Source organism: Cydia strobilella, chromosome Z, assembly GCF_947568885.1.
Source record: "Cydia strobilella chromosome Z, ilCydStro3.1, whole genome shotgun sequence".
In the NCBI taxonomy this organism is placed as follows: domain Eukaryota; kingdom Metazoa; phylum Arthropoda; class Insecta; order Lepidoptera; family Tortricidae; genus Cydia; species Cydia strobilella.
This window is the reverse complement of record NC_086068.1, coordinates 1,433,847-1,452,205: the sequence shown is the minus strand read 5'-3', so window position 1 is coordinate 1,452,205 and position 18,359 is coordinate 1,433,847. Positions and strand designations below refer to the sequence as shown.

General features: G+C 37.0%; 1 protein-coding gene across 1 annotated transcript in view; it reads left to right on the top strand.

Moving 5' to 3' along the window:
• Positions 1-2,548: 2,548 nt before the first annotated feature.
• The window catches only part of LOC134755052 (uncharacterized), a 113,070-nt gene continuing 97,259 nt past the window's right edge, over positions 2,549-18,359 (top strand). Inside the window, exon 1 of the mRNA XM_063691530.1 lies at positions 2,549-2,648. Coding sequence (XP_063547600.1) covers positions 2,641-2,648 — 8 coding nt within the window. The 5' untranslated portion in view covers positions 2,549-2,640. The remainder of the gene's footprint in view (positions 2,649-18,359) is intronic.

The window sequence follows — 18,359 nt, the reverse complement described above, 5'->3', positions numbered from 1 at the left end:
ATTGCCACATTAACATAATTTCGCACGTCATGTACTTGACGCAGTTTCTATCTGTGGAAACTTGTAATTGGCTCACTGTTTCTGTTATTACCATAGACATAGTATATACTTAGAATTGCTTAGAAGTAGTTTAGTAATTTAGTATTAAGGTCCTCCACACTTATGCGCGAATCACGGCGCGACGGCGATTCGCGCATGAGTGTGGAGGGCCCTAAAGAGACCAAAGAGTATTGTAATCTGGCATCACTGGTGCGAAGCCCAGGCCTAGAAGCTACTTAGTGATGAGCACGGATTTAGATTTTAATAAACCGGATGGAGTACACGGGCCAAAAAGTGTGTCCACATGAGAAGTCAAAGTGGGCGGTTGCATCTCTTTCTAATTAGGGTGACCATAAGTCATATGTATGTGGGATATTAGGATAAGTTGGAATGTATAGTTTGGCCAAGATCTTTTTTCATTCATGCATAGGAAGTCAGAGAGAATGGATATAGTTTTTTTTCTCCTCTGTAAAACGCTTCTCAAAACCTTACTTAATTTAGTCGTTATAAAAGCTGTTACTGATGACAGACAGACTGACAGACGGACAGCGGAGTCTTAGTGATAGGGTCCCGTTTTTACCCTTTGGGTACGGATCCCTAAAAATTGTCACTTTTTTTCATTTTTAGTCTGCCTCTTTCGCACTCATGGTATGTTCATATACGTAATGGCTTCTCTTTTGCACACATCAGCTATTCTTTAAGCGTCATCGTAGTTAATTGTCCCATTTTTTTTTAATTTGCCGCCTTCGTGTACTGACGGAAATGTGTGTTCAACTTATATAGAATATTATGTATAAATGTGTCTGTAATATTTAAGGATTTTGGATTTAATTTTTGGCAATTATATAGCTCTCATTACGTGCACAAATAAATCATTTATCTATCTATCTATCAACCAAATAATTAAACATGCCGAAATAAAGATATACTTATTTAGGTAAACTTATTTTTACATTAAGTAAGTACGTAGGTAATAAGAACTCTGTAAGGCCGATTCACATCGTGCCAACATCATAGTCACCCTAATGAGTTTGACAATGTTTTCTTTTATTTTTATCGTAAACTTTAATAGTTGAGGCTTACCTGTGAAAAGATATACCGCAATCAACAAAACTTTCACTTCTGCAACCTTTCACACAATATCTTTTACCCATTTTATACTTAATTTCGCAAATAAATCTTGAGCGCCGCCATTCATGTATTTTGAAAATTTCTTTATCAAGTTGGGGATACCAATTAATATTCAAAGTTACTACAATGTCTACCATATTAAAATTAATGTATTTTTTGTTGTGCACATGCTTGGTTAAATCAGTTAATAATATTGACATTATAACTATTTACAAATTACGTAAAATATATTAGAACCGCACTCTGAATATAGCACTTAAATAATATAAGAAGGTATTTAATTTTAGTAGTTATTGATATAAATACTACCAAAATGGTATTTTTTTAACATTGGCAACATGTGCGAGTGGGACACCGCGACCCACTTTTGCTATCTCATGTGGACCGTTTTCTCTAGTCTGGTACGAACACCTTTCTGGCTCGGTGATAAGGTTCAATTTAGTATGGCAAAAAAAGTGACAGCTCGCTCCTGTTTAGGGTATAACTTCATGGTGATGAGCGACTTCGAATGATTTGCCTATTCGAATGATTAGCGATTACTAATCTTTGTATTCGAATTGGAAATTAGTAATGCACTTATGCTGATAATCGAATGATGACTACTAATTAGTAGTAACTAATCTCCTCTACTAGTACCGAGCATTAACCAGCGTAAGTCATTCGAATGATTTTCAAATTAGGCGAATGATTCGAATGATTATAATAATCGACTAATTGAATTCGTATCATTCAAGGTCGCGCAACTCGCGCATCACTAAAGCTTATCCGGAAGCCGGCTCACGGCTACACCCAGTGTTGCCAGATCGTTCCAAATAGGACGATTTACCGAAATACCATCCATCGACGGTACATATCGAGTACCTAAGTAGCATGTGCCTATGTATTTGTCTATACATCGATAATTTGCCTGTTTTGAAGAAGCCTGATGTACTAACAACGCACTAACATTGATAGTTTTGACCATTTGCATTGATCGCAGGTACACAAATTATGATAAAAATGTTCCATCTTTGTTTTCGTCCCATTGTGATAAAAACCGTCCCTTTTTAGATTACACATTTAGATTTTTATTCTAGAAAGTTTCTAGACTAGTATTTTTTATACAATTTTGGTGTTTGACGATCCTTTTGTGATATTATTAAGTTTGACATATATATAATAATTCAATGTTTTTAAGAATAATAATAACTGCATCAATAAATTGCTCTGATATTTAGATTAAGGTAATATTTAAAACTTGACAATTTAAAAGTGCTTGTTGCTAGGCCTATTTGAATAAAGATTATATTGACTTTGACTTGACACATCGTCCGAAACTGGGGATACGGGCTGGTAACACTGGCTACACCACTTTTGTATTCAGTTGATTCAGTATACAACAACAACAACATTTGCTACATCTACCTCGTGGTTACTGGTCGAACCCGTCGAACAATCCGCAGATATACTAAGATCTCTCTAATCCGCAGCATGAAGCAGTAAGTAATTTACTTTATTCATTTGATTTTTATTTGTTTTTCATCATAACAAATATGATTGAAGCTGTTGTTTTTGTAGATGCAGCTTCGTACTGGAAAAATGCACGTGTTATAATGTTTTAAGTGTAATTATGACCGTATTGTACCTGCTACGTTGATGTTAGTATAGGATTCCTGTGAATCCTGTGGGGTCAAAACGCGTGACTTTATTATTATCGATCTTTTCCCTCTATGTAACTTACACGCCACCAATTCAGTAAATTCACAATAAAAATAAGTTCTTTTTATTTATCATGCTCTGAAAGAGGGTAATTGTTCTAAAAGGTGTGCAGAAAATACGTCTCTGCATTAGAGCATTTTACGTTCTAAGTAAGTTTTATTACGTTTTATAATGGCTTTTATTATATTATTTTCTTTACGAGCAACGAATACATTGGAGACAATTCTAAAAACTCCAAACACAATTCGGTTGAATTTATTTAATTACACCAACCGGTCTACCGCGATTTAATTTCATTGTTTGTTAGGTTGCGTTGCACGCAAAATAGGCGCCAGTCGTCGAGTTGCGGAAAATCGCCCGAACTACAATACAATACAATAGGTTGCGTTGTTTTATCACAGAGTTCCTATGGCCACCTCCTGTCTCCATCATCAGATCAGCTTGATGGTATTATAATATTGCATCAAACTTATATTGACCGGGATATAGACGTGATTACCTTTTGTATTGTTTGTGAGCTCCCGGTATTTTGACGCAGTTCACGGGTGACTGAAGATAGCAGGGCGGGGGGTGAGTTTAGTGAAACTAACCGTGAATCATTCAAAACTCTTATAATATTGCATTGTCACCAGATTTACATATGTATGCAAATTTTCAGCTTCATAGGAAGTCGGGAAGTTGGTCAAATTTAACTTGCAAGATATGACCTGTACAAACAGTTACATACATACTTACATAGGTACATTGCAAGTTAAATAAAAGCTTGTAAAAAGAGTCAACTGCTGTTGGGACCTATTTTATCTGTTTATCACCCTTGAATCACAATTTACTGTCAGCAGCAGAAGTTTCTGAGCGGGCGAGGTGTTCAAAATTACCTTGACACACTCGTATTCTCTTAACAATATGTCGCTTCAAGAACTTCTGTTGCTGACTGTATTATTAAAAGAAAAAAAATGAGCAGGCAAATTGTATTGGAATTAACAGTGTTTAAAAATAGTTTGAAATTTACTTAACAAAATTCCATTCCATTTAATAATTAATATCCATACTAATATTATAAATGCGAAAGTGTGTCATGTCTGTCAGTTACCTCTTCATGCTTAAATCGCTAAAGCGATTTAGTTGAAATTTGGTATTGAGATAGTTTGAGTCCCGGGGAAGGACATAGGGTAGTTTTTATCCCAATTATCATCCTTTGAGATGCAAGAGGTGAGAAACTGGTGGAATTTGCATTTGAGAATCAACTGTCAATTATGAATACATACTTCAAAAAAAGACCAAATCGCAAATGGACCTGGTGCTCACCAAATGGAAAAATAAAGAACGAGATAGACTACATATTAACAAACCAACCAAAAATGTTCCAAAATGTTGAAGTCCTAAACATAAACTACCCATCGGACCACAAGATGGTCAGGTCTACTATCAACATTCATTCTACTAGAAAGAGCAGATCCCAGTTCAACAGCAAAATAAACATCAAATCAACACTATGTAAAACAGAGAATATAGAGAAATACAAATTGAACCTTTCTAAATACATACCGGACCTTCTTGCCCCAGACCACAAAGGAAACAACACTGTACAAACATACTATGATAGCCTAACAAACGCAATATACTCCAGCATACAACAAATTGAACGACCAAGTCAGGAATCTCAAGAAAACCTGGCTCTGTCAGAACGAACAAAAGCACTGTTGTCCCGCAGACAGCAATTACAAAAAACGAAACCAAAATCACGGTCCATGAAAAACGAGCTTAGGGCGTTATACAAAATAACAAATAAATGTATCAAAAACGACTACAAGAACTATAAACTTAGAATACTAGAAAAGCATCTCACCCAAACAAGCAGCTTAAAAAAGGCTTATAAACAATTACAAACACACAAAACCTGGATTAAAAGTTTAGCAAACCAGCAAACAACAGCTCATAACCGCAAAGAAGTCTTGGACGTAGCCACAGCATTCTACAAAGATTTATATAACACAAAAGAATATGAGAACACAAATATAAGTACAAGCCAAGATCATACAACTCTGCAAAACAACAACATACAACAACAAGATGAATTAGAAAATATCACGAAGAACGAAGTATCAAAGGCCATCCAACTTCTGAAACTTGACAAAAGCCCAGGCCCAGACAACCTGAGCAACGAAGCCATAAAAGCCGCAGAGTCTCTCCTGTGTACTCCACTGACATTCCTATTTAACCTTATATTGAAAACTATAGAGATTCCAAGTCAATGGTCAGAATCAAACATAATACTGCTTTACAAAAAAGGGAATCCTAACGATGTTAACAATTATAGACCGATAAGTTTAATGCCCATCCTATACAAACTCTTTTCATCAGTTATAGAAAAAAGAATAAGCACCATCCTAGATAGACACCAACCACTTGAACAAGCGGGCTTCAGACGGGGTTTTTCAACAGTAGACCACATACACTCGTTGGAACAAATCATAGAAAAACACCAAGAATTCAACACACCACTTTATATAGCCTATATTGATTACAAGAAGGCTTTTGACACCATACTACATTCAGCCATTTGGGAAACACTAGAAAACCAACAAGTTCACAACACCTACATAGCAGTAATTAAAAAGATTTACATGAATAGTACCAGCAAAATACAACTTGACAAAATTGGCCCATCATTTCCCATTAAGAGAGGGGTAAGGCAGGGAGACCCACTATCCCCAAAAATTTTTATAGCCGTGCTAGAATCAGTTTTCAGACAGCTAGATTGGAAATCACTTGGCATAAATATTGGAGGAAAAAACCTGACACATCTAAGATTTGCGGATGATCTGGCCCTGTTTGCAAGAAGTAGTAAAGACTTAGAATATATGATGAACACATTGAACATAGAGAGCAAAAAAGTTGGACTTGAAATGAATTATAGCAAAACTAAAGTTATGTCAAATAGCAACAAAAATCAGATAACTATAAAAAATGAAAATATAGAGTATGTCGACCAATACATATACCTGGGAAAACAAGTAAGCTTCAACCCAAATGCAAACGAACAGGAAATTGAGAGAAGAACTAAAAACACCTGGAATAAGTACTGGAGTCTAAAAGAAACCCTAAAAAGCGACCTACCTATCAAGCTTAAGAAGAAGGTAATGGATATGTGCATACTCCCAACAATGATCTATGCATGCCAAACATGGAAATTCACTTCAAAGGCCAAAAGGACCATAGTTTCATGCCAAAGGGGCATGGAACGGAGTATACTTAAAATAAGAAAAATTTACAAGATCAGACATTCCATAATCCGAGAAAAAACTAAGCTTATAGATGCACTAAGCCAGGCCCAGAAACAAAAATGGAGATGGGCTGGCCATGTTGCCAGACTCCAAGACGAGAGGTGGACTTTTCACACAACGGCCTGGAAAGGTCCAGACGGAAAGAGGAAGAGAAGACGGCCATTGGCACGATGGTCGGACGACATAATTAAAACAGTGGGGGCCAACTGGATATGGGAGGCCCAAGACCGAAGAAAATGGCAGATTCTGGAAGAGGCCTATACCTCTTAGGAGGGTTCTGGAGTGATCATTAGATATTAGACATTTAGAAAAATTTAGATTAAGTTTCATCCCAGAAATAAAAGGCTTTTTTATTTATTTATTTATTTATCATCCTTTAAGGGGGTGAAAAGGGGGGTGGAAGTTTGTATGGGAAATCGATAAAAAGCAGATTGGATAAAAAATAAGCTACCCAAATTACTAACTCTATGCAGATGAAGTCGCGGGCAAAAGCTAGTAATTATATAAAGCTTTTGACCGCGACTTGTCTGCGTGGACTTAGTAACAGCAACTAAAATGTAATACCAACCATTCAATTTGAGCATATTCACACAAATTATCAGATAATTCATGAATTATCTCAATTCCACTCCGCTTTTCAACCTCTTAAGGGATGATATTCGGGATAAAAACTATCCTATGTCCTTCTCCGGGACTCAAACTAATGTCAACTAAATCGGTTCAACTACAATTAAAGAGGCTTAACGCTAGGCATGTACGGAATATTTTGCATCAATTAAGAACCAGCCGAACTGTTTTGCGTGACTATTTATGAATTATTATATCTAAGTTTTTTGTTTTATAATGTATTTATTGTTTGATATTTAGTGCAAAAGCGACGTTGTTTTCATGTAGTATAATATTGTATAAATCGTTTGCTGCTAATGCCTTTCTAGAAATAAAACGAGTTGACATACTTATATTCTTATCAACATGTCGAGTGTAACCGGCCATGCTTTTGACTTAATTAAAAATTACCCATTATGTGATGAAAATTATTTCATTGCCATATATCACACTAAAAACATATTTTGAGAAGAAAAGGGTCATTGCGGGTATATTCTATGAAAGGATATTAAACTGTAAGGCAGCAAAGTCCAAGACTGCATTGGAGTTAGTTAGAATATGTCGAACATTTAAGGAAAACTTAGAAATTCTATCAAAGTATCAATTAAAAAAATAAATAAAAAAGCCGTTTATTCACACTAAGTTTAGGTTACATTTGTAGGTTGAATCTATTTTAATTTGCTTAGTGGTGAACCCCTCTTTGGGTGAAGGCCTCCTCCAACTCAATCCATTTGCTTCTGTTTGAAGCTATTGCCATCCATTGCTTTCCCACAGCCTGGGATAGGTCATCAGCCCAACGCTGCTGCGGCCGGCCAGCCCGCAGCCCTCCTGGTGGTCCTCTCCATTTTGTTGTTTCTATGGTCCACCTTTTGTCAGTATAGCGTGATATGTGGCCAGCCCAGCGCCATTTTAGGGATAAAGCTTGTGTGAGACCACAACCCGCCAAAGTATCAATTGCCTGATACAAACTTTATGTTGTTCCATACACTTTGGTCAAAATTAGATGTTAGTACTAAGGAAGCATTTGAATTGCAACTGGAGTCGAACACAGAAATTCCTAGTTTTGAAAAATTAATGTTAATTGAAAAGCGGAGCCGGGCGTTAGAAAACAGCTGTGGTAAGCCGTTAACATTGTCTAGTAAACCAGTGTATAGTAAGCCAGTGTCGAATAAGGCTAAGCCTTCTCTCCTTGTGCCGCCAGTGTCTAATGTAAACAACTGTGTCATGTGTTCCGCACCGGGACACAGATTGGATAACTGTACTAAATTTTAGGAGCTGCGGCCAATGGAAAGGTTCGCTCAAGTTAAGGAGAGGAGACTTTGCATACTTTGTTGTAGGCCATCCCACTCAGTTAAAAATTGTAAATCGTCGGTGACTTGTGGCATTTGTAAGCTCAGACACCATACATTAATGCATTTCGAAAAGGATAAGGAGGTTGAACCATCAACTCCGCCGACCCAAGTGGCATTGGCTGTGCATAATGCAAATGCACCAAGTTTGTTCTCGACAGCTATCGTGCTGATAAAAAAGAAATTTAATAATTTTGTATCGATGGACAATGCCTCGGCTTGTAACTTTGTAACAGTGAAGTGCGCTAAAAAACTTGGAATACCAATTAGAAATAATTCACCGTCAGTGAACGGTGTTGGTCTATCGTTGACTGACACATTTGGAATTGTCGATTGTGAGATAGTCCCTTCGAATGGGGACTCCTCATGCAAATTTTCGTTTGAAGCGTTCGTGCTTCCCCAGATCTGCCCTGATATGCCACCAGAACCACTGAATTTGTCTTCTTGGAGGCATCTGAAGGATTTAGATCTCGCTGATCCGTCTTTTCACAAATCTGGACCTAGACATGTTGGTTAACGTCAATCTTTTCGCTTCTGCACTACAATCTGGCGTTGTCAAGGGCAACCAGGGACCGGCCCGCTATCCCTTATCGGGGTTTTATAAGGGTATTGCATAAGGCTTAACTCACCATACCCTTTGCCAGACGAAACCCTTTGTTTTGGTTTTAAAAACCCTTATATAAAGCTACCACATTTGAGCAATCGGTAGCCCAAATACCCTTACAAAACCCTTATCATATCATATCACCAACACCTTGCATATTGCTTATAAGGGTTAGCCTTATAAAGGGCTTCCCTTTTAGCATATAAGCGTGCTAATTTAAGTCGTCTACCTTGTTCATAAAGCACACATTACTTCGAATCGGCGGCGACGGCGGCGTTCTTTGACTAGGCACGTATTTTCTTTCCTTTTCATACACTACCGTAGATATATACTAATCCTGTCTCTTTCACGCAAAGGGAAACCTTTATAAAAAGCGCTTAAAGATAAGGGTAACCCTTATTAAGAGCTAGCCTTATTTTTGGTTAGCTTTTCGGTAAGGGTTAGTCAAAGGTAAGGGTATGAATGGGCTTGCAGTTCAAAAGGGAAAGTCTTTCAATGTGTTAGCCGTGTTTAAGTGTCGCCCATTGAAAGGGTTTTATCGCGGAAAGGGTTGTCCGGTCCCTGAGGGCAACGCAGATGAGCCCATAGCTGTCCGCACTGTTTTCGGCTGGTTGGTGATGGGTGTGTGCCCTATAAACGTTAACACTTCTCGTTCTCGTTGTCATAAGGGTTCAGAAGGTGATACGGAGAGGTGCTTTCTCGTGTCGAGTCTTTCATTAGACAATAATATCAAGCGCTTTTGGGAATTGGAAAACGTAGATCCTTCCAAAAATATCGTTTTGTCGAAATCAGAATTGGGGTCCCGTTTTTACCCTTTGGGTACAGAACCCTAAAAATATTTATTCGCGATTTCGTGCATGGTCCCATAATAAAAGTTGCTCAGTATAATCCCAAAACCTCCTTGGCAACGGGAATGCACATATTTTTTGACCACCCTTTATACTGTATATAGCTATAGTATTACGCGTTTTATTTATCATCGTCGGCGCGACAGTACCTACCTATACTATCTATGCAAAAGCGAAGGTGTGGATTTTTCATGGGGTCTCGTACTCAACATACGTTCAGTTGACGAACGTTGGCACATAATTAGGTTAGCCATAAACCAATTCGGCGCACTCTGTGTTGGCTAGAGGGCGTAAAGGCCGTGCCAGGATTAAGCTAAGTGAATCTGCCCCAGCGAGTTTTGGTTGCACAAACAAGGTGTACTGTCAAGGGCATAAATATATATACATTCCCAAAGTTTCAAAAATATGTGACGTTTTCAACCAAAAGGTACCACTATGGATGGTATAGAAAGGATCGCAATCTCTTATGGCAGAATTGTTGTAAAAGTGACCGCGTTAAGCTTTAAATAATAGTTCCTAATCTTTCCGGTGGCGCTAGTTAGGCTCTGGGACATGAGTATAACATGAACCATATAAGGCAACAAATAACCCGACCAAATTACGTAGGTTGTTTTTGGTAGTATTTCGGTGTATGGTGGCGCCGCCTAATTACTGTTTTTTGATGGACACTTTTCATACATAGAGATTTGGCTCCTTTATACAGTCTCCATGGGTACCACATTGTCGGTTGATATATGCGGCGATGATGACATTTGTCAAAAGTCAAAATCTTATTAGTGTCTTAAATAAAAAAGATAATCAAAAAGGTCAAAGGTGTCATACTATTTATGACCTCAGGAGCTACTAACACATACAGGCTGCTCCAGTAAAAAATCTAATTTATGACGTTATCAACCAAAAGGTACCACATTGTCGGTTGTCGATAAGGTTGATTTCTAATTGAAGCTATATGGAAATAGCGCCTTACTGACAAGCGACAATAAGTACCCTTTTGGTTGAAAATGGCACATATGTGACAATAAAGTCGTGTTCACATATTTTTGAGCCATTTGTCTGAATCGATATTTTTGCCTTCGACTGTACATAGTGGAACAATAGGTCAGTTATAAGTGTTATAACTCAGAATGCTTTCGTTATTTAGGATATGGTGTTTTAAGGTATTTTTAAATATATTGAAAGTGCGTGCGTTTTTTATAGTATCGGGTAATTTATTATATAACTATACTCCTGCATAAGTTATCGTTCGGTTACCTTGAGCGCTTTTTAGGGTTCCGTACCCAAAGGGTAAAAACGGGACCCTATTACTAAGACTCCGCTGTCCGTCTGTCTGTCTGTCACCAGGCTGTATCTCATGAACCGTGATAGCTAGACAGTTGAAATTTTCACAGATGATGTATTTCTGTTGCCGCTATAACAACAAATACTAAAAAGTACGGAACCCTCGGTGCGCGAGTCCGACTCGCACTTGGCCGGTTTTTATTTTTGGCACAACAATGTGATTCTTTCGTCGGCTATTGCTTTTGTATATTTGGTGTTTTTTAATAAATGTGATTTGACCATGAATCATCATATGGGGCATTTTCTATGAAAAGGGACCTTATTGTCGATGGCGCTTACGCCGCACAGCGTCGCGCGGCATTGTATTTATATCGGAGCATCGTTTGTAATGGCGTAAGCGCCATCGACAATAAGGTCCCTTTTTATAGAAAATACCACATATATGTACCTACAATGTTTCCCGCTCAAGATGTTTGTTTTATCTAATACTAACGACCCGCCCCGGCTGCGCACGGGTAGTTCAACTAATTTACGCAACACCTTTACAAATTATACATATAAACCTTCCTCTTGAATCACGCTATCTATTAAAAAAATCGCATCAAAATCCGTTGCGTAGTTTTAAAGATCTAAGCATACATAGGGACAGACATACATACAGACAGCAGGAAGCGACTTGGTTTTATACTATGTAGTGATTTGTCTTAGGGTTGGTATAATAACGTGGTGAATTTCTAGTAGAAGGTAGCTGAGTTTTGGGACTAAAACTATTGTTTATATAAATTTCAACAAAGAATCCATACTTACTACTTTAATTTTTTTATTTTATTAGAAGCTTTTTCACATCACCAATTCGAAAAAGGGTTTTTTCTTCCCTGTTAGGAGGGGTCAAAGTGGCACTTTTCTTCCCTGCTAGGAGGGATCAAAGTAACACTTTTCTGTTCTAGGACCTAGGACACTATTTATACATTTTTTGCGCATTATTTTTTTAGCCTAAATAATATTTTTAAACATTATAATTACCTCATAGGTGATGTGAAAAGCAATATGTGTCACATGGTAGCAAAACTATTTCCATCTTGGGCGTAACACACTTGAATCCCTCACTACGCTCAGTATTCTACTTTAGAATCCCTCGCTACTCTCGGGATTCTATTATAGAATCCTTCGCTTCATTTAGGATTCAATTGTACGCTCTCGCCGTAAATATGTCATTTTGCTCCCTTGTGACACAATCCACTATTGTAATGCTTTAAGAAGCTCAAGAGGTGGGCCCCGAATTTGGCAGTTTTTGTTATGTGGGTCGGAGCCCAGTCAACTTTGGGAACCACTGAGCTAGCGTAATTTTACTACTCCAAATATTGTAACTTTGCCCATCTTTATCTTATTAAATCATTTTACGGTTTAGACTCGCTTGTTTTAGTCACTCGCGCGACATGTTTCGGAGAGCCTAGGTCTCCTTTCTCAAGCACTAAGTGTGCAGTAAGCAGTGAGTTCGTGCTGTGTGGCGCTACAAGTGTTAGGTGACCCAAACCCAAACACACCACTGTGCCCGCCTACAACGATAGCGCAAGACCTCCCCCAACCGGTTGTCACGGCGCGAGTGACGCGGCGCGCGGCAGTGGCAGTACGCACTACGCAACACACGGTCGTCGTGAACGCTGCTCGCACTATTAGTGCTTGAGAAAGGAGACCTAGGCTCTCCGAAACATGTCGCGCGAGTGACTAAAATAAGTGAGTCTAAACCGTAAAATGATTTAATATTAGTATGTCTCACAACAGTTTAAATTCGATCTTTATCTTAAATATATATTATTATTCAACTGAGGTGAAAATGAGAGGATACAATCATGAAGCCAATAATAGGTATCCCTAACAGATACAAATGAAAATAAATATTTGCCTCCATCCAAAAATCCGTACCTACGATATGCAGGTTGACAATGTCTTTTAATAAAAATACTTTATGAGAAGGGGCTTTCGAAATTAGATTGTATTGACTAATAGTTCGTTTTGGGACTAGTGCATTTGCCACCGGAGTGGTTTGATTGGCTACCCTTTTCACTCCACTTTGCCTTTAGGCACACAGATTTTAACTCACCCCCTGTTCAGATTTCGATTTAGAAATCCTGCCGGCCTTGTCATCCAAAATTAAAAGGCCGTACGTCTTTGTTACCTTTTGACCGCCGCCATCTTGTACCTTAACGGAATGCAGGAAGGTTGATATTGCGCGACGCCGACTGTGTATATCAGAGGTCCAGTGTATCAATTAATAGCTAAGTTCCAGTACGTTCAATGGAAACAATATGGGATCTCTGATTATTCATAATTGTTCTGGCAGTCGGGGTCCGGATATTTTGGCTGGGGGGCTACGAATAGGGATAGGCTTTTCGTGCCTGGCCTAACTTAAATACATACGACGCGGGTGCGTATTGATGGTGTTACAGACGTATTAGATAATTGCAATAGGGGATATTACTGCAATGTTCTGCCACTAACCTTTTTAGTAAACCATAAAGTAACTTATATTTACTGTACCTTTAACAGGTTTTTGACAAGTTTTCAGAGATAAGGTTTAAGATCATTTATTCTCATAAGAATTGTACAAAATATTTATCAGTACGGTTCTTACTCACTATTATTTTTAGTCGCTTTTGGCGACATGTTTCGGATTCTTTGGGAATCCATCCTCAGGCACGAGTGTCCGCGGGCAGTGTGGGCGGCGCGGGCAGTGCACGACGTACAACCGCCGCGGACACTCGTGCCTGAGGATGGATTCCCAAAGAATCCGAAACATGTCGCCAAAAGCGAATAAAAATAATAGTGAGTAAAAACCGTACTGATAAATATTTTGAAATATGTCTCACGATAGTTTAAGTGCGATTAAGAATTGTACAATTCACATGACAAGATAAATACACAACAGTATATTAGATGTTGTTTAGAGCGCACAAGAAACTTAAATACTTAATTTAACTTAACTAATACAGTTAGTTTTACAATAATAATTATTAAGGGGCCCACTGACTATCAGTCCGCCGGACGATATCGGCCTGTCTGTTGTTCGGAACTGTCAAATTTTTGTTCTAACTGACAGGCCGATATCGTCCGGCGGACTGATAGTCAGTGGGCCCCTTTAGAGTCAGATCAAGCTGACGCTGCATGGTAATTGCAATGACAGAAGTGTGGCGATGATATCATTATTGTCAAATTTCAAAAAAAATACGCCTTTTAAAATGACACTCCTTTTTGCTCTGTTCGTGGGCCCGTTTCTCAAAAGCTTGGAGCTTGTAATACAAGTGGAAGTCCCTTTCAAACAAAAGCTGTCAAAAGTAACATCGGCAAAGTTAGCTAACTTCGCTTGTAAGTAACTTATTAAAATCGTGCCATCGTATCGTATCGTATCAAAACAATACCTATGCAATAATTTAGTAAGTACCATTGAGAAATAAAGTGGAACTCTTTTGCACCAAATTAAATGCAAGCATAAAATACAGTCAGCAAATGGTTAGCAAAAAGAGAATAGTAAAAAAATTCAGTTATACAGAACTTATTATCCATACATTCGCGTCCCAAGTTTAGCAACTTTTCGCTTACTGCTAAATTGGCAACATCGAATCGATCGAACCCGGGCCGCCGGGCCTCGGTGTTGGGCATTCAAGAATAAAATCATTATTTGAATAAGAATTCGTAAGAATAAATCCTGATTTTATTTCCGTCAAAATTATTCAAATAATTTTGGTCGGGACTAATGCGTATGTGACAAAATTGAATGGGAACAACTTATTCAAATAAATTTAATCATGATTTTTTATTCCAAATAATATTCCTGGAATAAAAATGTAGTCTGGGTACCGTATAGGCGTTACGTATAGATAGAGGTAAATAATAATAATTTCTTTCTTGTCTAATTTATACCTATTTTTATGCAATAACATCTTACAAATTGACTGCCGCATAGTCTTGGTACCCGTATTGCTTTCAATGTGATAACTAAATCATCAGGTACAATTCAGCTGATCTGATCGGATGGTTGGTAGCGAAACTCTTCAAATGGTTGACTGTACCTAAACTAAACTAGGCCTATTTGAATAAAGAATATATTGACTATAGTAACAAATACCTATAGAATTACATGTTTTGAAAGGCACGATGAGTAATGGCTCGATATGGTGTATTCCTATTTCTCCCCGCCGGGGACATATGTAAATAGGCGCTTCATATAAATCATTCCTATATGTCCGCGCCTCATGTATCATAGGAACAAATGGGAAATACACTTTGATTTTATTGTTTTCGAATTATGTTTAGTAGTTTTACTGTTTGAATTACTACCGAGACTTATGGTGTTTTTAAAAGTTCTTTTGATATTTAAAATTTGCATTTATTATCCGACGGAAAGATAACATAGAAACAGTATTAAAATCGTTTGACACACCGCCTGCCGCAGTGCTAACAAAGAATTCACCAGCCACGACTTAATCCTATTATTATTGCCAATAAGTAATAAATGACGGTCACAAGTGGAAATTAACACGTCAAATAATACAATACAATTCATGCTGCGTTTTCTGCAAATCTAGCGATAAGCGTAGGACTCTTTTCTTACCTGCTGTAATTTACTCTCTCATTCACTTTCAAATCTATCCCACCATTGAAAAGAGGGATGAAATTCATTTTACAAACTTATAACCAATTGTACTACAAAAGTTAATCCATTTCAACATTTTAATTGAATAAAACGTTAATTAGAATAATCCTACATCTGGACTAATTAGTCCGTTTTTTATTCTCATTTAAAATAAAAGACATGATTTAGTCCTGTTCATTTTTTTCTGGACTAAAGAGTGCAAGAATTTTTCTTATTCAAATCGATTGGACTAAGAATAATATTTCTGTTTTTATTCTTATTCTAATTCAAGTAAATTTTTGCCCAACTCTGGCCTCCGGGCAGTGTTCGCGCCGATGCAAGTGCAAGCCGTGCATGCGTTCACTGTTCAGTCTACACGCAGCAGTTGCACTGGTAACTGCGTGGTTTAACCCTTACCGTGTGCGACGCGCGACGCGACGCGATCGTGAACCTTGTCGGCATTCATTTACTGTCGAGTACAGTCGAAGGCAAAAATATCGATCCAGACAAATGGCTCAAAAATATGTTTTTTTTTTAATATACTACGTCGGTGGCAAACAAGCATACGGCCCACCTGATGTTAAGCAGTCTCCGTAGCCTATGTACGCCTGCAACTCCAGAGGAGTTACATGCGCGTCGCCGACCCTAACACTCCTCTCCCTCGAGCTCTGGCAACCTTACTTACCGGCAGGAACACAACACTATTAGTAGGGTCTAGTGTTATTTGGCTGCGGTTTTCTGTAAGGTGGAGGTACCTCCCCATGTGAACACGATTTAATTGTCTAAGGTGTAAGAGCGTACACATATTTTTGAAACTTTGGGAATGTATATATATTTATGCCCTTGACTGTACATATACCGTCCGCGCGCGAATTCCGTGCACGGCTAAGGAATGTTAGGAATGTTTGGCGTCATGACAGAGTGGTGTCATTTTGTACGTACGGGTGCGGCGCACACCCCCCCACCTCCTCGACCTCCGAATGCACGGAATTGGCGCGCGGACATTAAATATGTATACATTTCTTCACCTTAATCCATTGCAATGTGAATAAATTTATACATATTTATGAACTCGACTGTACCAAAGTTAATATTGGGCTCTATAGTTCATTTTAAGGAAATTAGAAAGAAGTTAAGCAATTTTGACGTGTCTGTTAAAAATCACTTTTGAAAAATAAGTCATAGCAAATATGTTATTTACAATTATAAATTATAACGTATGCGGATTGTAATCTGCACGAAATTCAATGTCGTATTAAATAAAATAAAAACCGGCCAAGTGCGAGTCGGACTCGCGCATGAAGGGTTCCGTACCATTACGCAAAAAAACGGCGAAAAATCACGTTGGTTGTATGGGAGCCCCACTTAAATATTTATTTTATTCTGTTTTTCGTATTTGTTGTTATAGCGGCAATAAAAATACGAACTTATTTAGCTTTAAAATTTATTATAATTAATTTTCCAGCTTTAATATATTTTTTAAATATTGATCCTTGCGAAAAGTGTTTCACATGTTTCTTGTAGGAAATTCTATGTTAATTATTTATGTAACAGTTTTTTTTGCTATGCGTCATACTTTACAAATTAATTACGAAAAACTAAAAAAAAGGAACCTTGGAATTGATTATAATTAACTTTTCCGCTTTAATATCTTTTTTAAATATTGATCCTAGCGAAAAGTGTTTCACATGTTTCTTGTAGGAAATTCTATGTTAATTATTTATGTAACAGATTTTTTTTGCTATGCGTCATACTTTGCAAATTAATTACGAAAAACTGAAAAAACGGAACCTTAGAATTGATTACAATTAACTTTCCCGCTTTAATATCTTTTTAAATATTGATCTTAGCGAAAAGTGTTTCACATGTTTCTTGTAGGAAATTCTATGTTAATTATTTATGTAACAGATTTTCTTTGCTATGCGTCATACTTTACAAATTAATTACGAATAACTAAAAAAAGGAACCTTGGAATTGATTATAATTAACTTTTCCGCTTTAATATCTTTTTTAAATATTGATCCTAGCGAAAAGTGTTTCACATGTTTCTTGTAGGAAATTCTATGTTAATTATTTATGTAACAGATTTTTTTTGCTATGCGTCATACTTTGCAAATTAATTACGAAAAACTGAAAAAACGGAACCTTAGAATTGATTACAATTAACTTTCCCGCTTTAATATCTTTTTAAATATTGATCCTAGCGAAAAGTGTTTCACGTGTTTCTTGTAGGAAATTCTATGTTAATTATTTATGTAACAGATTTTCTTTGCTATTCATCATACTTTACAAATTAATTACGAAAAACTAAAAAAAGGAACCTTAGAATTGATTATAATTAACTTTCCCGCTTTAATATCTTTTTTAAATATTGATCCTAGCGAAAAGTGTTTCACATGTTTCTTGTAGGAAATTCTATGTTAATTATTTATGTAACAGATTTTCTTTGCTATGCGTCATACTTTACAAATTATTTACAAAAAACTAAAAAAAGGAACCTTAGAATTGATTATAATTTACTTTCCTTCTTTAATATCTATTTAAATATTGATCCCAGCGAAAAGTGTAATAAATCTTTTTTGTAGAAATTTTTGTGTAGATTATTTAAATTACACAATATTCTTTGCTATTGGCCGCCGTTTACGAGTTATTTACGAAAACTTAATAAAAGGAACCTTAGAATTGATTATAATTAACTTTCCCTCTTTAATATCTATTTAAATATTGATCCCAGCGAAAAGTGTAATAAATCTTTTTTGTAGAAATTTTTGTGTAGATTATTTAAATTACACAATATTCTTTGCTATTGGCCGCCGTTTACGAGTTATTTACGAAAACCTAAAAAAGGTACCGTAGAATTGATTATAATTAACTTTCCCGCGTTAATATCTC